This window comes from Elephantulus edwardii, unplaced genomic scaffold (assembly GCF_000299155.1).
Source record: "Elephantulus edwardii isolate Elephantulus edwardi_28Jun2011 unplaced genomic scaffold, EleEdw1.0 scaffold00052, whole genome shotgun sequence".
Lineage (NCBI taxonomy): Eukaryota > Metazoa > Chordata > Mammalia > Macroscelidea > Macroscelididae > Elephantulus > Elephantulus edwardii.
This window is the reverse complement of record NW_006399802.1, coordinates 16,365,388-16,392,848: the sequence shown is the minus strand read 5'-3', so window position 1 is coordinate 16,392,848 and position 27,461 is coordinate 16,365,388. Positions and strand designations below refer to the sequence as shown.

The 27,461-nt window shown below is 42.4% G+C and overlaps 1 protein-coding gene across 2 annotated transcripts in view; it reads left to right on the top strand.

Moving 5' to 3' along the window:
• The first annotated feature begins 1,348 nt into the window (after positions 1 to 1,348).
• Positions 1,349 to 27,461, top strand: part of PTPN3 (protein tyrosine phosphatase, non-receptor type 3) — an 89,464-nt gene continuing 63,351 nt past the window's right edge. The window contains exons 1-8 of one of the 2 annotated variants that reach the window (XM_006886923.1): positions 1,349 to 1,499; positions 6,500 to 6,607; positions 6,684 to 6,726; positions 10,242 to 10,320; positions 16,095 to 16,139; positions 20,585 to 20,637; positions 24,747 to 24,867; positions 26,001 to 26,088. In XM_006886923.1, the coding sequence (XP_006886985.1) occupies positions 1,365 to 1,499; positions 6,500 to 6,607; positions 6,684 to 6,726; positions 10,242 to 10,320; positions 16,095 to 16,139; positions 20,585 to 20,637; positions 24,747 to 24,867; positions 26,001 to 26,088 (672 nt within the window). In that variant the 5' untranslated portion in view covers positions 1,349 to 1,364. The remainder of the gene's footprint in view (positions 1,500 to 6,499; positions 6,608 to 6,683; positions 6,727 to 10,241; positions 10,321 to 16,094; positions 16,140 to 20,584; positions 20,638 to 24,746; positions 24,868 to 26,000; positions 26,089 to 27,461) is intronic. The other variant, XM_006886922.1, reaches the window with a different exon arrangement.

Here is a 27,461-nt window from a genome sequence, read left to right as displayed (position 1 = left end):
ATGCATGAAACCAAGTTTCACCTTCCTTGTCTCCAAGAGCACTCTGGCTGTACTGTTCCTGAGACATACCTGTTTGTCATTTTGGCAGTCCATGGGATATTCAGTACTCTTCTCTCACAGCATAGCTCAAAGGCATCAATTCTTCTTTGCTCGTCCAGCTCTGAGATGCGTAGCAAATGATTAAAAAGACCGTGGCCTAAATCAGGTACACCATAAAGATTTACAGCCTCAAAAGCCCCAAGGACAGTTCTGCTCTCTCCTTCAGGACTGTGATGAATTGAAATTGACTTGATGGCAGGATGTTTGGTTTTTTTAGTTGAGTGGTTTGTTATTTACTGAGTAGGCTATTGGCATCACCTGGAACCTTGTACAAAGTGCAGACACTCTAGCCCGCCCTAGATCTATGGCCTTAACCATATCTTAACAGTTCTCTGTGGGTATAAGTATTACCAACATCCTCGCCCCTCTGTGAGTTAACTTCTTACTCTTTTCATGATCTCTTTTAATGAATTTAAGTTCTTAATTTTAATGTAATTCAATTTATCAGTATATCTTTTCATTATTTAATTAATATGCATATTGTATTTGGTCTGTAAAATCTTGAAAAAACCCTCCATTCTTCTCTGCTCTATTCTGACTCAAAGCAACCCAATGGAACAGAGTTGAACTGTCCCATAAGATTTCCAAGGCTATAAATATTTATATAATTGTATTGCCACAGTTTTTCCTCACAGAGTGGTGGATAGGCTTAACCACTGACCTTTTAGTTGACAGCCAAGAGCTTGTAACCGCTGCAACTCATAGCGACCCCATGCACAGTATTTCTGAACTCTGCTCTATCTTGAGTCAATCTCACTGTCTCTGACACACTCACCTTCGTTACCGCAGTTACTGTATCAATCCATGTCATCCAGGTTCTTCCTCTCCTGCACTGTCCCTCTACCCTTCCAAGCATATTGTCTTTTTCCAAGGACTAATCCTTCCTTGTCAACTTGTCCAAAGTATGTCAGATGGACCTTCAAAATCCTTGCTTCCAAGGAGCAACATTAGAATAAACAAATATATAAAATACACAATAAAAGTTTGGAAGCCTGAAAACTATAAATTACATAAGATATAGAACAGGGAAGAAAGGTGATTGTTATAACTGAGTAATGTATTTTTGCTTCCAGCGTCTTAGACTTCAGGATCAAAGGGGAACACATTTTGTTATCTTCAAGTTACCGCAGAGGCTCTTGAAAGCATCAGTCAGACATGTGTGAAGGGACTTGATGGGCTCTGTGGTACATTCACCTGTCACTGATGATTTGCACATCAAAGGACTAACAAGTGTATCTTGTGTTACAGGTTATTCGACGATAGTTATGACCTCCCGGTTACGTGCGTTGGGTGGAAGAATTAATATACGCACTACAGAATTACCCAAAGAGAAAACTCGATCTGAAGTTGTCTGCAGCATCCGCTTTTTAGATGGCTTGGTACAGACCTTTAAAGTTAATGTAAGTTTCCCAGATTTTATTTATTTTTTTAAAATTTATTATTAAGTTCAATGAAAGTTTACAGAGACTTTGGATTTCCATTCATTCATTGTTGCACTTTTCTCCCCTCCCAACCCTCCCCCCAGTACACTACCCTCTTAGAAAAGCAAAAGAAAAATTCTTCCATTGTTTTACAGTCCCTCTCCCCAGTTCCACTCCACTATGCAGCCTTCGCTCTGGACTCCTGTCATTACAAAAATACCTAATCACATATCCCTTTTAAACAGTTTTCTCCCTCATCTGTTTCAATGAAGTATATATTATTGAACCCATCTTTCTCAGTCTTCCCCCAACCCATATGTCAGTCCTGTTTTACAACAGTGGCACCATGTAGTATTTGTCCTTTTGTGACTGAGATACTTCACTCAGCATAATTTCCTCCAGGGTCACCCATTTTTAATAATATTGCATGAGTTCCTTGTTTTTCAGTGCAGCATAGTATTCCATTGTGTGAATATACCACAGCTTCTCTATTCATTTGCTTGTTGTTGGGTCCTTGGGTTGTTTCCAACTCCTTGCTATTGTGAACAAAGCCGTGATAAACATGGGTGTGCATCTAGATTTTATTTTAACTGAATCAGTGCTCCACAGAAATAGTTATTATCTCTTAGATGGTTTATAGCATGAAGAAAGAAGCGTTTCAGAATGAAAGCTTGATCATTTTTAATGACCTCTTAGAGCTTGTTTGCTGAGATTACACTGGATACTCACTTTCTGCCTTCTATCTGGGCTGTTGTTCTCCTCTCTTTTTGACTAAACTGGACAATTCTCAGATGTTATGTCCTCTGTGTCATCCTTGCTGACCTTCAGAAGCAGAGCTGCTTCTCTGGTAGATGTGCTCTGTGTATGCATTCCTAGAGCCCATAACACATTGAACTAAAAGCTTCTGATTATAAGGTGATGTGCTTCTCATTAAGCTCTGAGCTTCTCAAAGACAAGAATGGTTTCCTTTCCCTGTGCCTGGATCATGACTGGGCACATGATAGGGATTCATTAAATGTTTAGATGGGTTGGCTCCTGTCTAGAGAGAAAAGAGAGTCAGCTTCACAGATGGCAGAGCTCGGAGAGATGCAGAGCCAAAGGGATAAACTAGACAGCTTGTGTCCCAGACCAGCAGTAAGGTGCTTGACCATAAGCCGTGATTGGACAGGGTGGTAGTGTGATGGGAGCCAAGAGAACGCTGCTTGGGAAAGAAGCTAACCGATGGTGGTCTAGAACTATTTTGAAGATGAAGTCCTTGGGATTTGCGGGTAGGTTGGATTTGGGATGTGGAAAAATAGGCCTTCAGTGACTGCAAAGTTTTGTCCTGAGCAACTCTTGAGCTGCAGTTGCTGTTTGTAGTGATAGGAAACACGACAGAAGGCATAGAGAAGTTTGGGGGCAGAAATGACCAATTCCATTTTGGACATAAATAGTTGAATATTCCTATTTGGGACTCCCAAGCTGGTGCAGGTAGAAAACACCGTCTAATTCAAGGGTTAACTGTTCAAGCCCGCTCAGAGGCACTTTAGAAAAAGGCCCTCGCGATCTGCTTCCAGAAAAATCAGCCACTGTGAATGCTGTGAAGTTCTGTTTTGACACACATGGGGTTGCTATGAGTCAGAATCAACTTGACAACAACTAGTTTTGGTGTTTATTCATCTAAGTAGAAGTGCAGAAATGGCAGTTAGATATCCAAGTCAGGAATTCCTGGAACGAGAGCAGGCTACAGATACAAATTTGGATGGGACCAGCTTAGAGATACTATTTCAAGTCATGGCGTTGGATGAGATCACCTGAGAAGTACTTATGAACAAAAAGGCAGGGGCTTGATATTTAAAGATTAAAGTGATGAGAAGCAAGCACTAAAGGAGGATGAGAAAGAGCAGACAGAGAAAGAATCTCTGGGAACCCAAGGTAAGAATGTGCTTTAAGGAAGAAGAGTGATCAGTTCTGTAAAGAAAATACTAAGAGAAGTACCAATCCTTAGTGATACTGGTAGTAAGCCTTCAGCACAGAGCCCTGCATGTGGTGGGTCCCAGCATCCTTGGTTATGAAGGTGGTGGTTATTGTCATGCTGCTGCCAGGCTGCCACCACGAACTTCCAGGCAGTCTGGGCCAGTGCTAACTCTCATTGGGTTTGAGGAATTTAATTCAAAGGCCTGGTAAACCTTAGATTTTCCATCTCTTTGTATTTTTCTACTTGTGGGGCTTGTTTGCACTGCCTCATTCAGACATTTTGGGTTAGATCATCATGACAAGAAGCACCATTGTCAAAGGCACTAATTTGGACAGCAGTTGTTTGATGGCCCCAGGGAGCGAGCTTGGCCACTGGTAATGATCACTGATATCAGCATAGATGACTTTGTGTGCAGTGGGAGCTGGGCGGGGAGGCTGGCTCTTCTAAATGTACCTCTTATTATTTAAATCCAATAATATATATTTTATTGTATTGTTGGAAATGTACGCAACAAAACATACACTAATCCAACAATCTTTACATGTACCTTTCAACGACATTAACAACATCCTTCATGTTGTGCAACCCATCTCACCTCTTTCTAGCTTAGTCACAAACTCATTTGCCCCTAAAGTTTCCTATCTAAGCTTTTGAGTTACTATCATCAGTTTGATCCATTGTAGGCCTTTTTGAGCCACACTTCTTTACTAATTACATTAAATTATTGTTTAAAAAAATTTTCAGGGAGTACTTTTTATTTAAGATTTAAGGATTATCCCTGGGCAACAGTATTAATGGATCATCCAGCCTCTGTGGCTCTAGAAAGTCTGGATTCCATTGAGAATTTGTATTACTGTTTCTTTTGAGAAGTGGTAAGTTCAGTCAAATCAATATCTAAATGAATGAAATACGTATGCACCTAGGCAAAATAGGTACTTTGGTACCCAGGTGACCAGGATGTGCAGTCTGGCCATCTGTCCAGCCAGAAGGGCAAGGCAGGTGGCCTTTTAGTGCTCCTGTTTGCATATCTGTAAAAAAGTTGGTGCTGGGGGGTGGGAGGGAGAAAATATGCAACAGTGAATAACTAAGAGAGAAAGAAAATAGTAATAAAAAGGTTGGTGATAATTTGCAAAGTTGCCTCAAAGATTGGAAGTCATATGTAAAAAGTTCATTTAGTGTTATGTTATGACCTTATAGATGGTCAATAAATATAGTTTTCATTGTTTTATAATATAAAATGATGTTAAAATAGTGGAAAGTTTGGCAGTAGTTAAAGATGGTGATTGCACAGCATGATTAATGTAACTCATTACCTCAAAGTGGATTAATAAAAATAGTGAATTAACAAATATTGTATCATATATATTTTTACACTTTAAAAATTAAAAAGCCAATGTTGGACAGTCCCACACAGCTATTATGTTGAATGAATAAGCTTAAGAGGACAGTTGAAAAGAAAATTGTATCTAAATAATTTCAGCAAAGAGAGCAGATTGTTCTTAGAACATCAGTAAACTGTCTCCTAACTATAGGGCAAGTATTAGAATCTGTGGACCAAGTCATTCCACACCCATCGTGACTCTTCTGGTAGGAAGTGTCCCAGGTGAGGAAGCAGCAGGTGGGGGACCTCAGCTAGGAAAGGGTGCATTCAGGAAATGGGGGGTGTCTCATGCTCCTATACTCAAATAATAGAGAGACTGTCCCACCAAAGAAGTGCCCATGGGGGAAGAATACTGGGAGTTACCTAATTGTCCTCATTTCCTATAACTGTGACCCATTTTCAGGTACATTTTATCAGTTCAAAGACTCAGAAAAAAGCCTACCTTTGCTTGTTCTTTATATATGATCTATTTCTGACTCATATTGTCCTCAAGTTAAGTGGTTGGGTTCAAAGGGCTCCTGTGAAGTCTGCTTGTGAAAGTAGAATTTGCAGTTTCCCAAATGAGCGCGAGCCGTCCCGTTTCCTACCCCTGTGCCATTGTGTGTGCTGGGCCATCTGCTGGAAATGCTATTCCTTAGCTCTAGTGCCCTGACGGACAGGGTCAGCACCTACCCTGCCGTCCTTCCAGCCCAGGTCAAGGTTGCTTCTGCGTTCCCTAGGTGGAGCTGACCGTTGTGCTGTGCTCTTAGGTGTTCACCGCGCCTTGTGTGTTTCACAGCATTCTCCACTATCGTCTGTGACCCTAAGCTTGCCTCTTGGGGAGGACAGGAAAGGGGGACATAGGATGTGTGGCCCCATCCCAGCTCTGTGCCTGCTTTATCGTCCTACAATGTGGAAGGCTTGAGTCCTAGGCTGGGAGTGACGTGTGGCTGAAGCAGCTTCTCACTTCAGATGTGAGTGAGGCGGATAATCCCACAGGCTGACACTTGCCAAATCACTCGGAGGGTATTCTGGATGGCATTTGGGTATTTTTAGCTGTCTTCACTTATGCTGTTAGTAGAGTTTCCCTAGCCTGTGCATAGTTCCATGGCTCCTTCAGGCGAAGGAGGCAACAGGACCCAGCCTGGGATTAACATTTTCCTGTGGATAATCCATGGGCAGGTCACAGAGAGTTTACTGTCGTTATGATGGCTGAGTTTTCCAGTTTACACACCAGCCAGGGGGAATCTCAGCTCAAGGGAAGGAAGAAATCCTAGAAAATGAAATAAAATTCTGCTTGTCTTCAGTCATATTTAAGTAGTTATTAGCTGTAGACCCTTATGTTTTGTATGACTTAAAATTCATTATTTTTTTTCTTTTGCAAAAACATGTATGCATAAATTTAACTCCTCTTTGCCTACAAAAATGACTTCCTCCCCACTAAGCCCACTGCAGCTGAGTCAGTTCTGACTCACTGCAAACCTCCATGGAGTTTCTGAGGCTGTAATTCTTCAGGGAAAGAGACCACACATCTTCCCCACACACAGTGGCTGATGGATTTGAACTGCTGACCTTTTGGTTATCTGCCCGATATGTAACTTTTCACCATGCTCTCTTCATTCTAAAAGATTTATTCACTTGGTGGTTTCTTTTTCTTCTTAGAAACAAGATACTGGCCAAGTTCTTTTGGAGATGGCATACAGTCACCTGGGTGTAACTGAAAAGGAGTATTTTGGCTTGCAACATGGCGATGACTCGGTGGACTGTGCTGTAAGTGCCACCCCTTTAATATGTGCAGAGCTCCTGCGTGGCTTGGTTTTATATCTTATGTTTTCTTACTCAACAGAGATGGCTTGAATCAAGCAAACCCATCAGGAAACAACTGAAAGGTTGGTTTGATATTTTCATTTCTGTTGACCATAACTTCCGACTGTTTCATTGTCTGTTTCTCTCTTCTCATCATCGGCTTGCCTGGATTGTGTGGTACCTGGACTCCAGGCGGTCCAGAATATGTGAGTGAGCTGACTTCTCCCAGTCAGAGTTAGCAGAGATGGCTCCAGGTCAGCCCTCAAAGGTCCTTATCAGCTGTAAGAAAAAAAAGGAGAGGGTCAGCTGCTCAGAGTAAGAAGACCCAGATTTATTTTCACAAAGGAAATTGACATTTCCCAGTCAGTATGAGAGCCGAACAGACAGACACACACTCACTCTCTCTCTCTCCCCCCCAAATATTTTCCAACAACACATTTTACATTCACTGGAAACCAAGACATACCTTTATAATGTCACCAGTCACAATCTGTTTAATCATACGTGCTATTTATTCTGTAAACAAGTTCAGTGCCACAAACTCTGAATTAGCAAACACTGAACATTTGCTCTCATAGGGGGAAATACAGAGGTAGGTTTCTTCAAATGTCTCATCACATTTTCATCAACCATTCAATACATAATCTCATTTGATGTGTGGTTTTTGCTTAAGGATAATTTATTTCAAATGTGTGATTGGTTCATCACCATTAAGCTCACAGCCAGGAACTCACCGAACTAACACACTGGTGTTTTTCTCCACTGGGCACCTCACAGCCTTGTTACACTCAGGAACACTGGTCAGCTCTTTGCCATTTTAAATCATGATATCAGTAGCAAAAAAAGGATGACACAAAATAGACCACAGAAGGGACATTTGTTTATAGTGTGAGACCTGAAACCAGGCAGCAGAGTGTCTCAGGAACATGCACGTCAAGCAGCTCGGATGTTTTACCCCTTTGCACATGCCCACAAATGATGGCGTCAAGGCCTTGAGCATTGATTTTGGGGTTACATATAAATGTTGGCAGATAGGTGAATTCTCAAATACAGAATCAACAAACAGGATCCACGGTAAAAGATTAATCTTAAAACCCAGATCATCAACCCCTAGAATCCCCAGTGAGTATTCGAGCCTGTCTCAGGTGAACACTGAATCCTCAGCTACCCCGCCCTCCACCCTCACCCGAGCAGCTCAGCCTGGTGGTCTGGCCGGGCTTCGTAGTTCCCTTTCTTTGCCTCAGACCTTAGTCACGCCTGGCCCTTCCACAGGGCCGTACGCACCCCTGTGTGCCTCCGCTCATTCTAGTCCTGTTTGGGATGCTTTTCTCTCTCCAAGGAACAAAGTGGTGTAGTAGCTACAATTGGGGTGGCTCACCTAATGGTTTGCAATTCACACCCACCAGCCTTTCCAAGTTGAGGCAGCCTGTTCCGTAAAGATTTATGGGAGCCTTGGATACTCAGTGGGGACAGTTCTGTCCAAACCTGTTGTCATGAGTTGGAATCAATTTGATGGCTGTAAGCTTTCTGAGTTTGGTTCTCTCCATCCAGAGGAACACAGGCCACGCAGTGTTTAAAGGCTTGGCTGCTAACTGAAAGGTTGGTGGTTGGAAACCACCATCTGCTTTATAGGAAAAAAGATGTGATAGTCTGCTCCATAAAGATTCTGGTCTTGGAGACTGTGGGACGGTTCTGCTCTGACCTGTAGGGTCACTGTTAGCCACGATCAACTTGACACCTAACAAACTCTGCAATTTTTCCTTTTTCCCTGTATTCACACCTGACCATTCTTCAGTTTTTCTAGAAGCTAGGACGTTTACCACTACCTGTTTCATGGTTCTGAACACGGTTGTCTCATAGTTAATGCCCTTATCTCCTTCAAATCCCTCAAAATTAGGGCCCCTGCATGTTCCTCTCTGGATCCTTCAAAGTGTATAAATCTACCTGCCGTTCACCCTCAGCCGGTCCCTAAGCACATCTTATGGCAGGTGGGTTTGTACGCACGTGTTCCTCCTCACCTACTCCAGCACTCAAGTGGGAAGGAGTAGTCACTGCTTTCAGCCTGGGAGTAACCTTTCTCCCCTTGACCACTGCCCTCACCTGCAGTGAAGTCCTCAGAGTCCTTTCCTCCTGTGAGTGGATGTGAACTCAAACACTCAGAAATAACCACAGAAACCTGGAGAGCCATTGCGGAGACACACACCTGCCCCGCTTGGATTCACTGAGGAGCAAATGCACACAAGTCATGGCAGCCTTATCATTCATCGTTTCTCCCACTCACTCATTCAGCAAACGTGCAGTCCGACTTCAGCAAGGTCCCGGGGTAAGGTCTGAGAATCCAGGAGCTAGCAATGATATGTGGAGACTCCCAAAAAGTGAGCGATGGTTCTAGTCGAACTGAACACCTGATAGGATGTTCTTAGTCTGCAAAGGAAAACAGGGAAGGCTTCATGTAAGTGTCCATGCCAAGACATGAAGATGACAGGTCATATAAGAGGGAGCAGTAGAAGAGTCGGGCCTCCTAAGGTGGGGCAGTTCAGGGATACTTAGCTGTTCCTTAATGTCCAGCTGCTCGCACAGTTACAGTGTCCCCACAAGTGCCCAGGCATGTGTATAGAGGCTCATTTGTATATGCGTGTACTCCAGAAAGGATTCTTTTCAATCAGGGGTAAGATGAGCAAGGGTAAAGAGAGGATAAAGCCCAGGATGGACTAGAGCAGAGGAGGAGAAACGTAGCAGGGGACCAGCATGGTGGCAGGTGGTAAAGGACTGAGTTGCAGGGAGCACAGAGGTGCCAAGCACCCGGCTGACAGTGAATGCTGAGTACAAGGGTGGAATGGACGCACAGAGCCCAGGGTCTTAGCAACACAATCTGATTGTTTCCTGTTGCTATCTCTTACAAAAAAAATGGACTCATTTTATCAATCCAAGCCTGTCGGCTTTTGGTATATCAATACCTAAAGCCGGAACTGAGTATGTCAGTTGTACAATATTCTCCTGTATTTAATTGGGGGACTTGCTTTGTTTTGAAAGCATGAACTCTTTCCTAGTATGAAAAACTATTTTAATATGTCACAGCAGAACCGAAAACCTCAGTGTACTATAAATCTGGTTTTGCCATGAGCCATGTAGCCTAAGGTAAGTGACTTACATCTCTAAGCCTGTTTGTTTGCTCATGTGTAAAACAGGGTTACCGACAGCAGCGTAGACTACTTGTTATAGCAGTGTTCATGGCCAAGTTCAAGAACGTACATGAAAATCAAAAGTATAAATCACTGTGTAAATGAAAGCTGTTCTTTCTTACTTTAATATGATATGCTGGTTTAAGGATTTTTTTTCCAGTTCCTACTACAGATAATGGTGTGCATGGTTTGTGATAAGCTTGTTATAGTTGATGTTGCAGAAGTGTACTTTTCATAGTCTTGGAGATGTCTGAGACAGTCAGTCCATTTATGCACGCCTTATTTGAAATTAGTCCTTGGATGCTGGAAAAAGCTGTGGTCTAGTGAGAGTGTATCACTTACGAGAGAGTGGCAACTTAACAAACTTTTATTTTTTTTAAATGGAAAATTTAATTTGTTTTTGAAAAATGTTGTAGGAGGTTTCCCCTGTACCCTGCATTTTCGAGTACGATTTTTTATACCTGATCCCAACACGCTGCAGCAGGAACAAACCAGGTAATGATAACCGTTTCTCAGTGTTTTCTGTGTAGTATATAAAACGAGTAGCCTCTAGAACTGTACTGTTCATTTTATAACTTTGGCCAAATCCATTGGGTATACCTGCATCAATGATTATGATCCAGGTGAAAAAATACAAATTGAAAGTTCCATATGTAGGTATTTTAATAGGATAATTAGGTTTTCTTCTGGGGCCCACTTCACCTGTTTTGGTACAATTCCCAGCATGCCTGCTCCTGCCCCCTCCCACCACCTCCTACCTCCCCCGGTCCTCTCCTGCCTGCTGGTGCACACCGTACTTAAGAACACAGAGTTATGTTCTACTAGTACGAGCAGGAGCTGGAAAGTGAATAGGTAAAGCCGTCATCCACAGATCAGATAGCACAGTATCTCCAGAATGCTAGAGTCAAGGCTGCTTAGGCTAACAAGAAGTCTCTACTGAGACTCTTTTATCAGATTCCCACTTGATAGAAAGGAAAACAAGTTGGGGCCCGCTCCTGTCTCAGGTGAATCAGCAGGTGGCAGGAAACCAGGTGAACCAGATAAAGGGCAGAGGGCTGCGATAAAATTGTTTACCCCAGAGGGCCTGGAGCCTACTATCCTGGCCCTATTTTGTGCTGGCACGTGGTTTTTCCGGGTGGGTGACACAAGGAACTTGTTGCTGTTTAAATACAGACTATACAAACTCAACTGTATCTCTACTTTCTCTCCCCCTTGGCAGTTTTATTATTGACACAGTTATTCTTAAGATAGAAACTGTCTTACAGAAAAGAAAAAAAAGCTGTGGTGCCCAGGATTATTGAACCTATTAAATGTATTCTATGGTCATAAGCTTATTATCAAGGAGACAGCGTTAATGCAGATATATACAAAGTTCTGGCTTATTCTTTCTTTCCTTATTTTTTTTCCCAAATGATAGTGGCATGACAAATTTTAATAGGTTTGAAAGCCACACAGTAGTCTGCCATTCTGCTTTGGCCTCTTTACTCTGAAAATAGCTGATACTGGAGATCTGTCTCTATTTACCAGCAAGTTAAATTTTAAGCCAGTAGAGGAAATGTCTTACATAATTCGGTGGGTAACCATGTGGAAATACACATTGTGCTTTTGGTTTTTGTTACATTGGTGAACTGAGGGGTCATATAGGAATGCTTAACAGAGCAGGTCAGTTTGTGCTGATGGACACAAAGGTGGTGGCATTGTCTAGAAGTGTTTGCCATGACCCTGGAGAGTTTCCTCAGAGCATTAGTGAATTTCAAAGTCTTTCAAAGCATGCTTAAACAGTGGCATGGTGGAGAGACAGAGAGAGAGACAGACAGACGACAGAAGACACACACATAGAGTGCGCGCACGCGTGTGTGTGCATGTATGCCAAATCCAGCCCTGTCGCTGTTGGGTGGATTCTGAGCCCGCTTAGCAACCCTAAATACAGAGTAGAATGCTCTCCAGGGAGGGTTCCAAGACTAAATATTTATGGAAACAGATGGCACATCTTTACCCTCCCCCACCCCCCACCCCACTCCTGGAGCTGCTGGTAGACATCAACTTGTGACCTTTTGGTTAGCAGCTGAGTGTTTACCTACCATAACACCTGGGCTTATTAGCTGCTACTTGAGAGAAAAATATGTGTCTGCCTCTCTCAAGATTTACAGCCTTGGAATTCAGTAGAGCAGTTCTGCTCAACCCTTTACGGTTGCTATGAGTTGAAACTGACTTGATGATAGAGGATGTGGTTTAAAATTTATATACATATGTGTGTGTGTGTGTGTGTGTGTGTGTGTGTGTGTATACATGTAGAAATACATGATGTATACATATGCATAGATACAAATATGTACATATATATGCAGAGAGAGGTGTATACAAATACACATATACACACAGAGATGTGTTTATACACACACACACACACACACACACACAAAAGCATGTGTATATATTGTGTGTATATTAGTCTTGAGCAGTAGGTTGGATTTCATCTGGGAAGCTGGGCTCTATGAGGAGAAATGTGGCATCAGGATTGTTAGAAGATCTATCAACAATCTGTGTTAATGCAAACGACACAACCCTGCTTGCTGAAACTGAGGAGGACCTGAAGCGCTTGCTGCTGAGGGTCAGGGACTGCAGCCTTCAATATGGATTGAGATTCAATGTCAAGAAGACAAAGATTCTCACCACTGGGCCAATTGGCAGCATCAGGATGGATGGTGAAGAGATTGAGATTGTTCACAGCTTTAATCTGCTTGGCTCCACAATCAACACTCTTGGCACCAGCAGCCAGGAAATTAAAAGACGTATTGCGATGGGAAAGTCTGCTGTTAGGGACCTCTCTAAAGTGCTCAAGAGCAACGATGTGTCTCTGGAGACTAAGATGCATCTGGTATAGGCCATGGTCTTTGCAATCACTTGTTATGCGTCAGAGAGCTGGACAGTGACCAGGGAGGACAGAAGGAGAATTGATGCTTTTGAGATTTAGTGTTGGAGAAGAGTACTGAGAGTGCCATGGACTTCTAAGAAAACAAACAGATTCAGAGGGTTAAACCAGGCTGCTCCTTGGAGGCAAGCATTCTGAGGCTTCGTCTGACATACTTTGGTCATGTTGTAAGGAGGGACCAGTCCTTGGAGAGGGACATCATGCTTGGGAGGGTGGAGGGCAGGCGCAGGAGGGGAAGGCCCTCTGGGAGATGGATTGATTCAGTGACTGGGGCAATCGGGATGAGTGTGTTGGAGACAATGAGATGGGCACAGGACAGAGCAGAGTTTAGAGCTGTTGTACATAGGGTCGCTATGAGTCGCAAGCGACTCGACAGCACATAACACCACCACCAATTACAACTCAACAATAAAAGAAATATATTCTGCTTTATAATTCAGTATATAAATTGAAACAAACATTAAATGCAAAGTACTCTGAAGTTTTCTAGTCTCTCTTTTTCTCTTTTTGCTTGTAGTGTTCCATGAAACTTATTTTATTAGTACCTAATTGGCTCCAACCCCAAGTATGAAATGTGTTGCTTCTTCTAGTGATTGTCATGCATCACCCTGTAGCCTGGACATGCAGGTTTGGGGCACCCGTGGGCCTCCAAAGGCTTGTTGGAGCTCCACAGTGAGAACACTGGAAGAAGGAGGTCACTTCGAGCCAGCCTGACCTGTACTCTCTCCTCCAGTACCTCTTAGTCACTTTGCATCTGCTTCTATAGCTCATAGGACTGACACTCGTTCCTCCTGGAGCTCACACAGATCTCTCTGCTGAGCTTCCCTTGTCATTTGTGGGACAGTTGAAGAAATGTATGTGTTCGGATGGACAACTCGGAAGGCCAAGTACTGGCTCAAAAGAAGAAGAATTCTCTGGCTGAGTTCTTGCCTAAGGCCCAAGAAAACTCAGTTTGTCCATGTCTCTTAAAGTGTACTGATTCAGAAATTACACGTGAAACTCCGTTATTAGTGTCTATTGTGTCTTCAGGGTGGAATATAGCTGTTGCTCCCTGACATTTGGGTCCCAGACTTCTAATGCAGTGGGAGCTATCACAGTTCTCAGGTTAAAGAGTCCTGTAGAGCGGTGACCCACTAGCACTGCTAGATTTTTTTTTTCCTCTTGCTGAGTCAAGCCTCCAAGATTAATTCACACATCTCTCTTCAGCTTAAATGAAGGCGGAGGCCTTCAACTATGTCACTAAGCCCCACCTTCCAGCCCACCCAAATGTGAGTTCCTTTTTGATGAAATTTCACTCTCAAGAGTCAGAAGAATAATGTAAAGGTGATATTTACTACTTCTGCTCTTTCTTTTTTTTATGGCTCTAGATGGATGATAGTTACTGATTTTTGTAAAATAGAAAAATTTCATGAATGGGGTTTATCCTTTCATTTCTGAAGTAAGGCATATCAAGTATGTCTTCTGAAGAATTCTCCTTTATTCTGTTAAATAAATGTTTTCTGTTTCATTGTAAGCCCCCACAGCTGCTGTTTCTGATAAATGTATTCCATTCTAAACAGTTTCATTTCCCTAATGATCTCAGAGTTAGACTTCTTAGGGATTCTTACCAAGTCTCCAGAGTTGAGCCCCGTTCAGCTACCGTGGTTTCTTTGGGCATGACCCTGTGGGCTTGACCCAGAAGCTCTGTTGAATGTGCAGCAAGGTAGGTAGCATTTGGTGAATGGTGGTCATGTTCTCAGATCTTCTGTAGGGAGATGACTGAATACCCAAGCTCCACAGTGAAGTCCAGGTTTACCATTTTGTTATCGGCCCCTCTCATCCTCTTCTATGCCTCAGTAGCATTGCTAGAGGAGAAAATGTTTCATTCTGGTTGAATGTCAAGTTGGATAAACGTAAAAACAAGCTTGATAGGACTAATTGTGTTCTCCCGAGTGGAAAACATAGGTCCTATTACTGAACAGACAGGAGTCTGCAAATAGGCATTCCACCATCTCTCAATGCGGAGTGTTAATACATTGTGGATAATCATTATAACCAGTTATAATGTCAGATTTATGAGCTTGATCCTAAGCTTCTCAGTTATGGAACATACTGGATTTATAGCATGATCAGTTTTATTTTTTAATAACACAGATGTCCAGATTAAAATAAGACACAGCCGATGCCACATAATCTCTCCAAGTTTTAGTTTCTTCATCTATAAAACAGGAATAGTGGTGTCTGCCTCACCGGGGTTTTATGAGACTGAATGTGCACAGCCCAGGAGTTTACAAACAGGAGGGAAAACGCCTCAAAATATTCCTGTTGCCACAGCCAGTGCCTAGACTTTTAAATACACAATTTGAAGGAATAGTGAGACCCACTTGTTTAAATTGTCAGAATTGTTTCTTTACTGCCCCTGCACACCCCTGCCATGTGTGTATTCTGGTTCAAGAGGTTTCCCTTTCGTCATCTTGGCGAGACACTGGAATGATTGTCCCTTTTGAATCTGGGTTTTAAAAAAGAGTGGGAGATAACAGCCAAGTGTCACATGTGTGCTGCGTCCCTAAATATAAATCTCTACAGGGAACTGTGGCCAGCACTGCACACTGGTGGCCTTCCCGTCCCTTCTGCAGAGAGAGGAGCCAACCTCTGGGCCCCGGGGCTGAGTCAACTGGCTACCTGCAGAACGAGTCCCGTTTATGAACTTGCTTCTGCCGGCAGCTCGCAGACGAGTGCAGGATTCAGCTCGGAGGTCCTGGCAGCCTTTTAGTTTACTGATGTTTATGCTTTTTATTGAGCACCCACAGTTCCCGGGACACAGGAAAAAACCCAGCTGGGTGTTTGCACCCCAGCCAAAGAGATGTCTTTCCAGCCCCTCCTCCTCACAACCACTTCTCCCAGAGGGACTGTGGGTGTGCGAATGCTGGCTCCTTGTTCCCGGCAGTGCCTCATCAGTGTGGGGGCTGCCTGTGCAGAAGACATGCAGGGCCTGGTGCCCATGGCTCCCTGCGTTAGATTAGGATGGTCCGTTGAGGGTGGCCAGCTCCCTGGCAGCAGCAGGAGCCCATCAGTGACAGCATCTGTCTATCCTCTCCCACAGTTCAGTAATGGCCCTGAGAGCATGGGCTGGGGCTGGTGCTGGCGCTGGCTGGACATCACTCCCACCTCTGTTCAAGACAATAACGTGAGAGACTGCTACAGAAAGGGCAGTTGGCTATTGCATTCAAGAAACCCTGATGCTTTAAACAAACCTGTGTTTCTATGAATTCGGTTTTTCAAATGCCCTGGTTTTGTCTTTATCATGTGTGGTTGTTTCCTTTTGAATGCTAATTAATGAAATCCTTTTTTTTTGTAGGCATTTGTATTTCTTGCAACTGAAGATGGATATTTGTGAAGGAAGGTAATGAGAATTTGGAATTCTTCTTTCCTGTCTGTTGCCAGACTAGCAACATTTCCAGTTTTAATCAAATGGGCATGTATTTCTGATAACAGTATTAAACCTGCAAAGAATGCATGTGAAAAGCAGCATCCTGTGAAGCCCCAGCTGTTAGGTATCTGTTTTTAACTCAGACTTAACTAATAGGAGTCTTAGTGGCAGAGTGAGTTATTGGACTGCTAACTGAAAGGTCAGCAGTTTGTAGCCACCAACCACTCCATAAGTCAAAATGAGAAATCTCCTTTAAAGATTTATCACCTCAGAAACCCAGTGGTCACCACGAGTCAGAATTGACTCCATGGCAGTGGATTTGGGTTTAGGTTTAGTTTAGATAGACTAAGGATTGGGGGGAAAAAAGAAAGAACTGTTCACTTCCTGATCAAGAATGATGACATTTTAAAGAGAAGAAGGAAGCCAGAAAGGAAAATGGCTTTCATTCAGGAAGGCACATTAGACCTGATTTGACCTAGGCCTCTTAGTACCTGTGGATGATTCATTTTCTCTCTGGAGAGCTTTTTACTCTAATATGTGAGCATTCGCCTGTGAGTCAGCATTCTGTGCATCAGGACCATCTCAGTGGCTGGAACATATCTCAGAATAACTTAGTAAGAGATAGGAAATGCAAAACCAATGGCCCCTGAGCCACCTTCTGCAAAACCCTTGCTTTTTTTCTTGACTTTTGGAAGAAACTTCAGCAGGTAAACTAGTGGAAAGAAACAGCTTTCTATTATTCCCATTGTCTTCACCCCTCTGCGCCTGTCAGCTTGTTGTTAGGTGCCATCAAGTATAACTTACAATAGAGACCCTGTGAACAGCAGATCTCAACACTGTCCTATCCTGTGCCATCCACATAATTGGTGACATACTCAAGCTTATTGCAACAGTTACTCTATCAGTCCATCTGGTAGAGGGTCTTCCTCCCTTTCACTGACCCTCCACTTTTCCAAGCATGATATGCCTCTCCAAAGAGTACTGTCAGCTTAATTCTACCAAGAAGGAGTTTAGAGTCCAGTTAGGAAAACTAGACAGAAGCCTGTAAAGTGATTAGGATACAGCTAAAACCAGCATGTGCAGGGAAGACCACCATTATCATAAGAGTTTAAGAGAAAGAAAGGCCAATGTGGGCTGGAAAAGTCTTTGTAAGTTACAGTGAGTCAGAATCAATGGTGATTAGTAGAGAAGAGAGGCGGAGTTAGGATTTCCGGGCAGTCAGAAGGCATTTTACCTTTCCCTCATGCCTCTTCATTCCAGTTGGAAACCACTGGAGGAGGACTTATGGTTTAGATTTTCAGGGGGATAAAAAGTGGGCTCTTCATAAAATATGTAGCGTGTCCTGAAGGCAGAAAGCTCTTGGAAGTTTTAAAACAGGAAGGATGTGGTCATAACAGCATCTACAAAGACGGCATCCCTGTCCAGGAGAGGAGACTGGAGCTGGGCTTGTTAGGCATCCTTGAGGAAGCAGATACCCATGCCAGAGACTAGTGTATGACAGTGAAAACAGAGAAAGCAAGGACGGGCAGGATTAAAAGATTGTCGGAACTGTTTGGTTGTCATAAAATTATAGACTGATGGTTGGATGTTGTTTTTTGTTTGTTTGGATTTTTTGGGGGTTTTGTTTGTTTGTTTTTTAATTACTTAGCTCTTCTCTCTCCAAATTGTAATTGTTTCTCTAGTATAACAGATAGATCTTGGGGTCTCTGCTTAACCACTCTTCATGACAGAGAGCTCACCCTGTTAGAAGCAAACTTAGCACCTTTTGGATAACTCTTGGTTGAAATTACCCCTCTCTTGGGCCCAGGCAACACTCTGCATTAATTTGTTTTTCTACCACTCTTTTGCAGATATCTGTTATGAGACGGGTACTGTACTAGACAGATAAGGCATGACCCCTGTCTTCTAGGAGCAAGCACTCTAGCTCACCAAGTACTGGGAAGTGGGTATTCGTATTTTTGTCTTCTCCAAATGAAATATCCCCTGTTCTTTCTTGTGAATCAGTAAAGTCTCTGAAGGCCACACCCTGGCCTAGATCCCTACTGTCCCTGGTTAAGTCTGCAGGTGATCCTCACCACCTCTGTGGAGAGGATCTTTCTCCACCAGATGCTCCCAGGTGTGTACCAGGATACCATCTGGCCACATGCAGCTCTGATCTGCTGATAGGCTTTGTTGAGCTGTAGTTAGCATCTCGCTCGGGTGTCTGGACTCATCCATTGACTTTTGGGCTAGTCAGTGGTAGCCATACCCAACAGATCATCTCCTTTCTCTATGGACAGGACTCTGGAAGTGAGCTAGTTCAAAGCCATTACTTGACAAAAAAAGAAAAGGCTCTATCCAGGACCACATAGCCTGTTTGTGGCTACACTGAGAATAAAACTTGGGCTTTCATTAGGGCCACTTTCCGAGAGTATTATCAACACCATTCTTTAGAATGTGTTTACTTGCTGAGTTCCTCATAGAATTGCTTATTCTAGTTAATCTTAACCGCTCTCCTAAATTATTCCCCCAAATTCCATTCACCTACTCTCCTCTAGCAAAGACATTGGCTGAGATTTAATTGGAGTCCATCATGGTAGGAAAATTAATAGTTTATATTCTTCAAATACAGTTTCTCCATGGGCACTGTGGGTCTCCACATGAGATAATAGATGGTTAATATCCCAAGGAGGATTGAAACTGTCAATGTTTCATCTTGCTTGGATCCACATTCAACACCTTTGGTCCCAGTCAGGATACCAGGAAGTGTACTACTGTGAACAAATCTGCTTTTCAAAGTATTGAAGAGCAATGATGCCAATTTGAAAACTAAAGTGTGCCTGATTCAAGTGATGGTCTTTTCAGTTACTTGATACACATCTGAAAGCTAGACAGTGAATAAGGATGACAGAAGAACAGTTGATGCCTTTGAGTTGTAGTGTTGGAGAAAAGTACTGAATATCCCATGGACTGCCAAAAGAACAGATATGTCTTGAAAAAGGTGCAACCAGAGTGCTCTTTGGAGACAAGCTTCATCTCTCAAACTCTGGACATGTTGCTAGGAGAGACTCTGCCTTGGAAAAGGATATCATGCTTGTAAAGGTAGAGGGTCAACAAAAGAGAAGATGATCACCAGTGAGATAGATTGAAACAGTGACTGCAGCAATGGCTTAAGTGTGTCAGAGATGATGAGGATGGCACAGGATAGAATAGGGTTCAGAACTATTGTTCATAGTGTTGCTATGAACCTTACTCAACTTGATGGCACCTACCAACAACAACCTCCCTCGAGTGTCAACTTGGAGAGATCTTGTAGAAATTCTAGCTGGAACACACAGTTACATAAGGAAAGACAAGGGCGCCTACAGTAGGGAAGTTGCTGTCTTCTGCAGCTTTAGGGCCAGCACCCCTGGCAGACCAACTGGATTAGTCACTAGGGTGGAGTGACTCACATCTTGGGAATCTCAAGGGCCACCATAGAAACAGCATGCATTCTCCACTTCCCGCTGGGTTATTGGGAAGAATACTTTAAACATCTTGGTGCCTCCCAATGTAAGCTGTTAATGATAACTGTTCCTCACACCCCTTCCTACCCTACAAACCTTCACTCCTGCTGTTTCTGAATAGGCTTTCCCCCACTTCCTTCATCTACAAAGCAGTGATTCATTAGTAGAAATCCTGGGAAGACCAGGCAATAGATGGCCAAGTGGAAGAAAGGGACTAATAAGGATTTTAAATAAAAGGGTACAGAGGTGGAGTCACTGGCACAAACAGGGTTTGGAAGGACAGTTTAAGAGGAAAATACTAGTCTAACCTTGAATCTCCTGTTTTCTAGTGGGTGGCGGAATGACTAAGAAAAGTAGACAGAACATTAAGCTCATTAATGTCAGTAGGATTCAGGGATTTACTTAAAGAGTCCAGTAAAAGTCTTATCTCTTTACTGGAAAGGTTGCCCATTCATCTAACAGTACAATTACCGCACTTTTCTTCTTTTTTTTATTATTATTATTATTAAATTTTATTCGTTTCAGTGAACATTCACAGGGATTCTGGGCTTTCACTCCTTCATTGCCGCACCATTCTCTCCACCCTCCTCCCCAGTTTGTTCTTCTTCCCCGCCATCCGAATGTCTGCACTTTTCTTCTTAATGATTTGTGCTTGACCTTTCTTGACCAAGCAAACTTTGGTCAACATTACACTTTTAGCTCCATGAGTATTTATAATAAAATGTAATATAAACATCAGAAGGTTTTATTTTTATTTTAATGTGTTACATTAATATTTTATAATTTAAAATTAATGTGTCATAAAATTGATTTTGTTATTTTGTATGTTTTTAATGGTTAACTCAAGGAAGGACAGACATTTCTTACTCATGCCCTCCGCATGTTTTAGGCTACTGTTTCTTGTGACTTGCTAATGTGTTTTTCTCCTAACAGGTTACCCTGTCCTCTTAACTCAGCGGTGGTTCTAGCATCCTATGCAGTACAATGTAAGTCATGAAGGACGTGTGTTACAGATGGACAGGTTGTTCTGACGAGGATAGTGGGAAAGTCATTGCTCTCTCCTGTTTGACCGAGTTCTTTCACCTTTTCTCGGGGAATCCTATTAGGCAGCTAGTCTTTCCTTTTACCCTGACTTACACTCCCTTCCATGTCAGAGGCCTTATGGATTAAGGAAGGTGTTTAAGGGCAAAGGAGAAGATGAGCTGTGATATGCTTTCCGTTAGGAAAGCCCATCAGACAACGGACAAATATCACACATTTTCCAGAACTTTTGCCTGTTACTGTATTTAATCTCCATAAGCGTCTTGTCAAGGGGTAGTGGTGTTGATGGTAGAAGGATGAGGCGTTATTTCTACAAGTCACTTCTTACAGACATGGACACTGAAGTTCAACAGTGTTAAGGATTTGTTGAAAATCGCTCCTGCTGCTTGCTTTATTCCACTCTAAATTGGTGGCAATTTCTAATTGGGAGTCTTAGCAATGTCTTTTTTTAGTGTTTCCTTGTTGTTGTGTGTTGCCAACTCAGAACTGACCCATAGCTAACCCTCCAGCTACATTTTCAGAGAAAGTAAATCACACAAGAGGAGACTACCAATCTTTTCTTCTGTGGAGCAGCTGGTAGATCTGAACCATGAGTCTTTAAGTTGTCAGCACAACTCCTTACCACTAAGCTACTGTATAAGTAGCAGTGGTAACGTAGGAAAGGCCAACTCTGACTTCTACTTGCTTCATAAAGGGGAACTCTCCCCATCAATATCCATAGTATTAAACAAATATCTACCTGGTTAGACCTGCCATCCCACATGCTCCAGTACCTATTCCTTCCAGTTAGTGGATCCAGTGTGGATCCATGTTTGGTCCAATGTTCATTGTAACTTGACTCACAGACTTTACTCATAGTTGTGGGGTTTATTAGGGAAATAGGTTAGAGAATGGGAGAGGCAAAGAATATCAGATAATGTAAGTCCAGGTTTAGTCCAGAAGTCCCAAATCAGATTAACAAGGCACAATTCCTTAATTAGTGAATGTCGAGGTTCACTTCAGCAGCACAAATGCAAGAGGCCTCTAGTTTCCACAATTATCCAGCAAACTTTATCTCAGAGTTTATCCTTCAGTCATTCAGCATGCAAAACCTTTAACGTTGACTCCTTCTTCGGGGTTCCTCCTTCCAGGGTTTCTCTTCACAGCAGTGCCACTCTCTTCACCCTCTCTCCACCACCATTTTTCATAATGTGGAAAGTGCTCGCTTATATTAGTTCCACAGCTGTTGATGATTTTCAAGACCATATGTCCACAGTTAAGGTAGCTGGAGACCATACCCCCTAATGGGGGCTATCACAATGGCTAGAAAAGCCAATTTTCAAGGATATTGCCACCTCAGCCATCAGAACTCCCTAGAGTTTTATTATAGCATATTGATTATATTCTAGTAATTCTAAACAGTTAACTTTTGTACATGAAATTTCTGGGATAAAAAAATATGTCTAAATTTTAACCAATAATGCTTCACTAAAATGTCTAATACATAGACAGATTTTACCAGTGGTCTATGTACCAAAAAATACAGTTTCTTATAAGATAAAAGAGGTAAGTTGAAGGGAGCTCTGGTGGCCTAGTGGCAAGAAGCTGCACTGCAGTCCCAGAGGTGCACAGTTTGAATCCATCAGAAATGCTCTGCTGGAGAAGGAGAGACAGTCTCCTGTACAGGCGGGTCTGATTTGATGGTACATGAACCAAAAAATAATAATTTTTTTAAAAGAGCTAAGGTGAGATAAAATACCTGGAAAGACTTACTGGTGGGAGATTTTTGGTGGCCTGTCACAAGCTTAGGAGGCCCAAAGAGTAAAATTTTTGAAAGCATGTGTTTATGCAGTCAGTGTTCTCTGAGCCCCTGCCATGTACAGGAACTGCAGCAGCCTTATGGTACAGAGTGCACAGGTGGATGGAGCAGGCTGCAGCCCCTAAGAAGTCTGCAGTCTGGGAAAGAGAGTGGCATAGGGGGAGGGAGAACCAGCCTGGGAAGGAGAGTGGCACAGGGCACGAGAGAACGAGCTGATGGTGCTGGCACTACAGATGAGCACAGAGGGTGCCATGTCTCCAGGAACCAGTTAGAGTTGAGTGAACAGCAGGTAAAAGACTTTCCCAGCAGAACAGCCTTACAGCTTGAAACTTTACACATTTGAAGACTGGGGACAGGCTTTATTGTAAACAGAAAAGATCACCAGCTATAAAAATGCATGAAACTTAAAGACAAAATATTCCCCTGTATAAGCACTAATTTCCTTTTTCCTACTGTAATTAGCTTTTTTGTGTGTCAGCTTCCCCCAAATAGGAAAACTGGTTTAAGTCAGTTTGAGGCAAGTAGTCTTGGCTCTAGATTACCATCTGAGCAACAGTGGGTAAGTCCGTTTTATGAGCCTCAGTTATCTTATCTGCATAATGGGGATAGAGCATTACCTATGATAAAATAAGCACCAAGTGGGATGATGTCATTGAATCCAAATGGAAACCACCCCTGCTTTGCAAATGTTGTGTATGATTTTAAATTTGTTTCCCTCTAGTGGTTAGTACAGAGCTTTTCATTGAGTTGTGGCTTCCAGCTCTAAGAGGGAACCATCCTACATGGAGGTTTATCGTGTGTTAAGTTCAAAACAGTTGTCGGTGAATTAACTAAAAGATAACCTTGCTGCTCATACTGCTTATATGTGCAAAGTGTCACAAGTATTGAGGCTCTTAGCTAATAGAAATGACCAAATGAAGATCCAGAAGGAGCTAATGAAACCAGAATACAATTTACTAGGACAGACACTTGCAGCATTGAGTTGCCCTTTGGGGACACAGACATTGTCCTCAGCAGCTGGCCCTTTCCTGGCAGGAGACTTGGGGAGTGGGAGGAGCTCTAGCTGGGGCTCTGGGCTTGGCTGCTAAAAAGGGCTGCTTTGATAGGATTCTGTCCCTGCTCTTTGGAGCTCAGTTTCTTTCCCTTTAAAATGAAGGGTTTAAAATAGGTATTTCTAAGACTTTCTGAAGCACTTCAGGACCCTGTTTTAGAGCATCCAAATGATTTCATATAAATGAACTATCAGAAATTCTGTTATACACTAACATGAAAGGCAAGTGGTTCAAGCCAACACAGCAACCGCATGGGGGAAAAGACCGGGTGGTCTCCTCCTACAAGGATTAGACAGCCTAGAAAATCCAGAGTATATGGCCAAGCCATACTCAGCTTGACACACAACAACAACAACAGATGCACTGCTGTGCACTTGGCTATATGCATACTCACCACAGTATGCTCTTATCCTGTCATCCTGAGACATTTCCTTCTTTGCCTCGGCCACCTTTGGCTGGCTTTCCTGCCCCATAGTCTAACCTTGACCAGGTCTGTCTACGTCACCTGGCTTTCTGAGCGTCCCCAGCCCTCTCTCCACAACTGATCCTCTAGCCCCACTGACCTCTCCTCGTCCTCTCTGTCCCATACGTCCCTGAATCCTGGATGGTGGGTCAGGATACCACAGTAGTAAGGTTAGCATGACCTCTCTTCTGCCCACACCTGTTTTTTTAGAGCAGGTGGACTCAGTGTTTCAGTCACCTTGGCTTCTGAGGGAAGGAACTATATGCCAGGTACACGCTGACTCAGTAAAGAAAGAGCTTCCACGGTGTCTGGTATACAGATGGTGGCTGGTTTGGTTTTTGTGTGAGTTTGGTTGGGGTTTTGGTGTGAGTCTGCTTAGTTCATTTTATCTTGGTGGATGAGCACAAACTGCTATGCTGACCACAGAGTGTGGAGGAGATGTGGGATTGCAGTAGGACCTCAGTTGAAACACTGTGTCCCCTTCTCTTCCTTTTGTGGCTTTGGGCAAGGTTAAGAATGAGGTTGGATCATGTGCGTGAAAGTACTTAATCTGGTACTGAGTGTCTCAATAGCAAGTGTAGAATCTAGAGCTAATGAGAATTGATACGGTATAAAACTTACAGGAAGGGTGTTTTTCAGTTAGTGTTTCTCTTGGGATGCTTTTGATGCTTGTCAGTATGGCTGATGTCAAAAGGCAACCTAATTATGATCTCCCCCCCACCCCCAATTTTGTCTTCATAGCTCATTTTGGAGACTTTGATTCTTCTGTGCATCAGTCAGGGTATCTTTCCGATAGTCAGTTCATCCCAGACCAGAATGATGACTTTTTAGCAAAGGTGGAATCTCTGCATGAGCAGCACAGGTAAGAGGAGGCTGGGATGGCCCACTTGGGGGAGGTAGGGGAGAATTTAGAGACATTGTATCACCTTGTGTTTGATGTGACCTCTCTTCTTTTTACTCATGGATTCTCTTTCAAGATGCTGGGTGTTTGAAGCTTTGAACTGTTCAGAGGGAGGATGTAGCTGTCCTACATAGCATTTTTGTAGACTATAAAGTCCAGTAGAAATGTAGGATGATAGGTGCTATGTTCCATTTCCGGATTTCATTGAAATGAGCTCATTCCCAGAGGAGATGCATTTTAAAATCTAACTGCGCCAGCCATGGCCCTACTAGGTGAGCCTTTGAGCAGTTTTCCATATAAATAAAATGGGTCTTTCTTTAGGTATTGTTGACAAGACCAACAAAAGCAAAAAATTCAGTGCCATTGAGTCAGTTCCATCACACGACCACCCCTGTGTGACAGGAGCACTGCTTCATGAAAAGACGTGAAATGTTGACATGATTGGGATCAGTTTGTGAAAAGCGCCTTAATTCTAAGCCTCAACTCCAACAAACCTTCTTGTTCTTTCCTCATTGGACTCGAAGCTACAGGAGCAGCTGTTCAATGCTGGTTAAACAGGGGCCAGCCAACCGAGAAGACCAGCTCTCGTGGGACTTCACAGTGCTTGGGAAGGCCATAAAAAAACAAAGGCCAGGCAATTAATATACCTTCTAAAAAGACGCTGCCAAGCCTCTCCCAGGATTACTCCTCCTGAAAAAGTCAGTGTCCTAAAATAGTATCAGGCCAGTGACGTTTGGAAGATTGAAGCCGCTGCTAAGAGTGGATGGGGCGGAAAGATCTAAAGATTGCATGTTCATTAAGCAAGTTGGAATAAGAGAGGTGGGAATTCTGAACGGTGACCACTTTCTATAGTTGAATATTGAGAGCCCACGAAGTGTTTAGTGTTAGTTAAGAAATGAGAGGGCTGGAGAGAAATCTAGTGGATTTAGTGGAATTGAGGATCACATTGTTTTTTTTTTTTAAGATTAATAATAGCATAAGGCATATAATAATCTTAGAGAAATTCTATGAACTTTCTAGATTGTTTTTTAGAACTGAAGTTTGATTTCCTCTTTTAACTGTGTGAACTCTGTATTTTCTCTTCTCTTCTTTAGTGGTCTAAAGCAGTCTGAAGCAGAATCTTGCTATATCAACATAGCACGGACCCTGGACTTCTACGGCGTGGAGCTGCACAGTGGGAGGGTAGGTGATGCTGCTGAGTGTGGGTGTGGAATTTTGGTTTTGACTTGAATTTCTACAGGCTAGAGAACTTTTAGATGAAACGGTTTTCATCAAAACTGTTTTTGCTCCCCAGAAAAGAGTAGCAAGCAAAACACTTTTTTTGATATTTGGAAGGTTTTGTGAAATGATACCTAATTTTACTGTTTATTTATCCATGTTTGCCTTTGTATTTGAAGGTGTTTGCTTTTTGTGGGGTGGAGAAAAGTCAAGGAGACCAAATATAAGTTATTTTGGTGCAAATGTCTGCATTTTATGGCTAAAAAAACCAAAAAATTATTTGTAAGTCCTTTTTACAAGTGATAGTTTAATGAAACAAGAGATTGTCCTACTTAATTTCAAGTGCTGTTCAACTCAACAGCTAGTTACTCAAACATGAGAGTTTCTAAAATTAGTATGGTGTTGATATTGTTAGGAAATTAGCGTGTCTTTTCAATTAGTTGTTCCTGTTTTAATCAGTTGTCAGCATCACGTTTTAATAAAATATAATAGAATTATCTGTTATTTACTATGTGCCAGACACAATGGATTATTTTATTTCCCATAGTAATGCCATGAGGTAGGTACTGTCACTAGCCCCATCTTACAGATGGAGGAAGCAGTACTTGGTACTGAAGCCTATAAATAATAGATCCTTGACCCCCAGGGTTATCTACTAGGCATCTTCGAACGGTGACACACTAACACTATTTACCTACAATTTGGTCTACTTCCAAAAGGAATGAATTACTGATTGAGCACTTACTATTAAAACTGTTATTCCAACAGCTTTCATATTTCTGATCTCATTTCAGCAAACTTGTGAGAGCAGTATTCTGATCATCCCCATTTTTACAGATAAGAAGGCTGAGGCTCAGAGACATTGGTTAAATGACCAAATTTTACATCTTTATAATATTTTGCAATTTATAGAGACACTTCCATTTATTTTGCTTCACTTCAGCCCCATAATAGCCCTGGGAGTTGGGCAGGTTATGACATAGGTTAATGGAGTTAGAAAACGATATTGGATCTTACAGGCTACCAACTCTAAAACTTAACCATTAGTTTGAAATTACTTACATATCATAACTTCTTTTACATAAGATTTTTCTTAGAAATTTATTCAATGATAAGATGAATCTTTGTCTAATTTATGTGGATTAGGCTTTATGTTTTTTAAACTAATTTATGCTATCTTTATCTGCTGTCACTGAGACAGTCATTATACCTTTTGAGGGTCCTAAGGCCAACTGATTACTGACACACTGCCAAGATATCAGAAGGAGTTGAAATATAGACTGCATTAACCAAAACTCTCTAATATCTTTTTTTTATTATTAAATTTTATTAGTTTT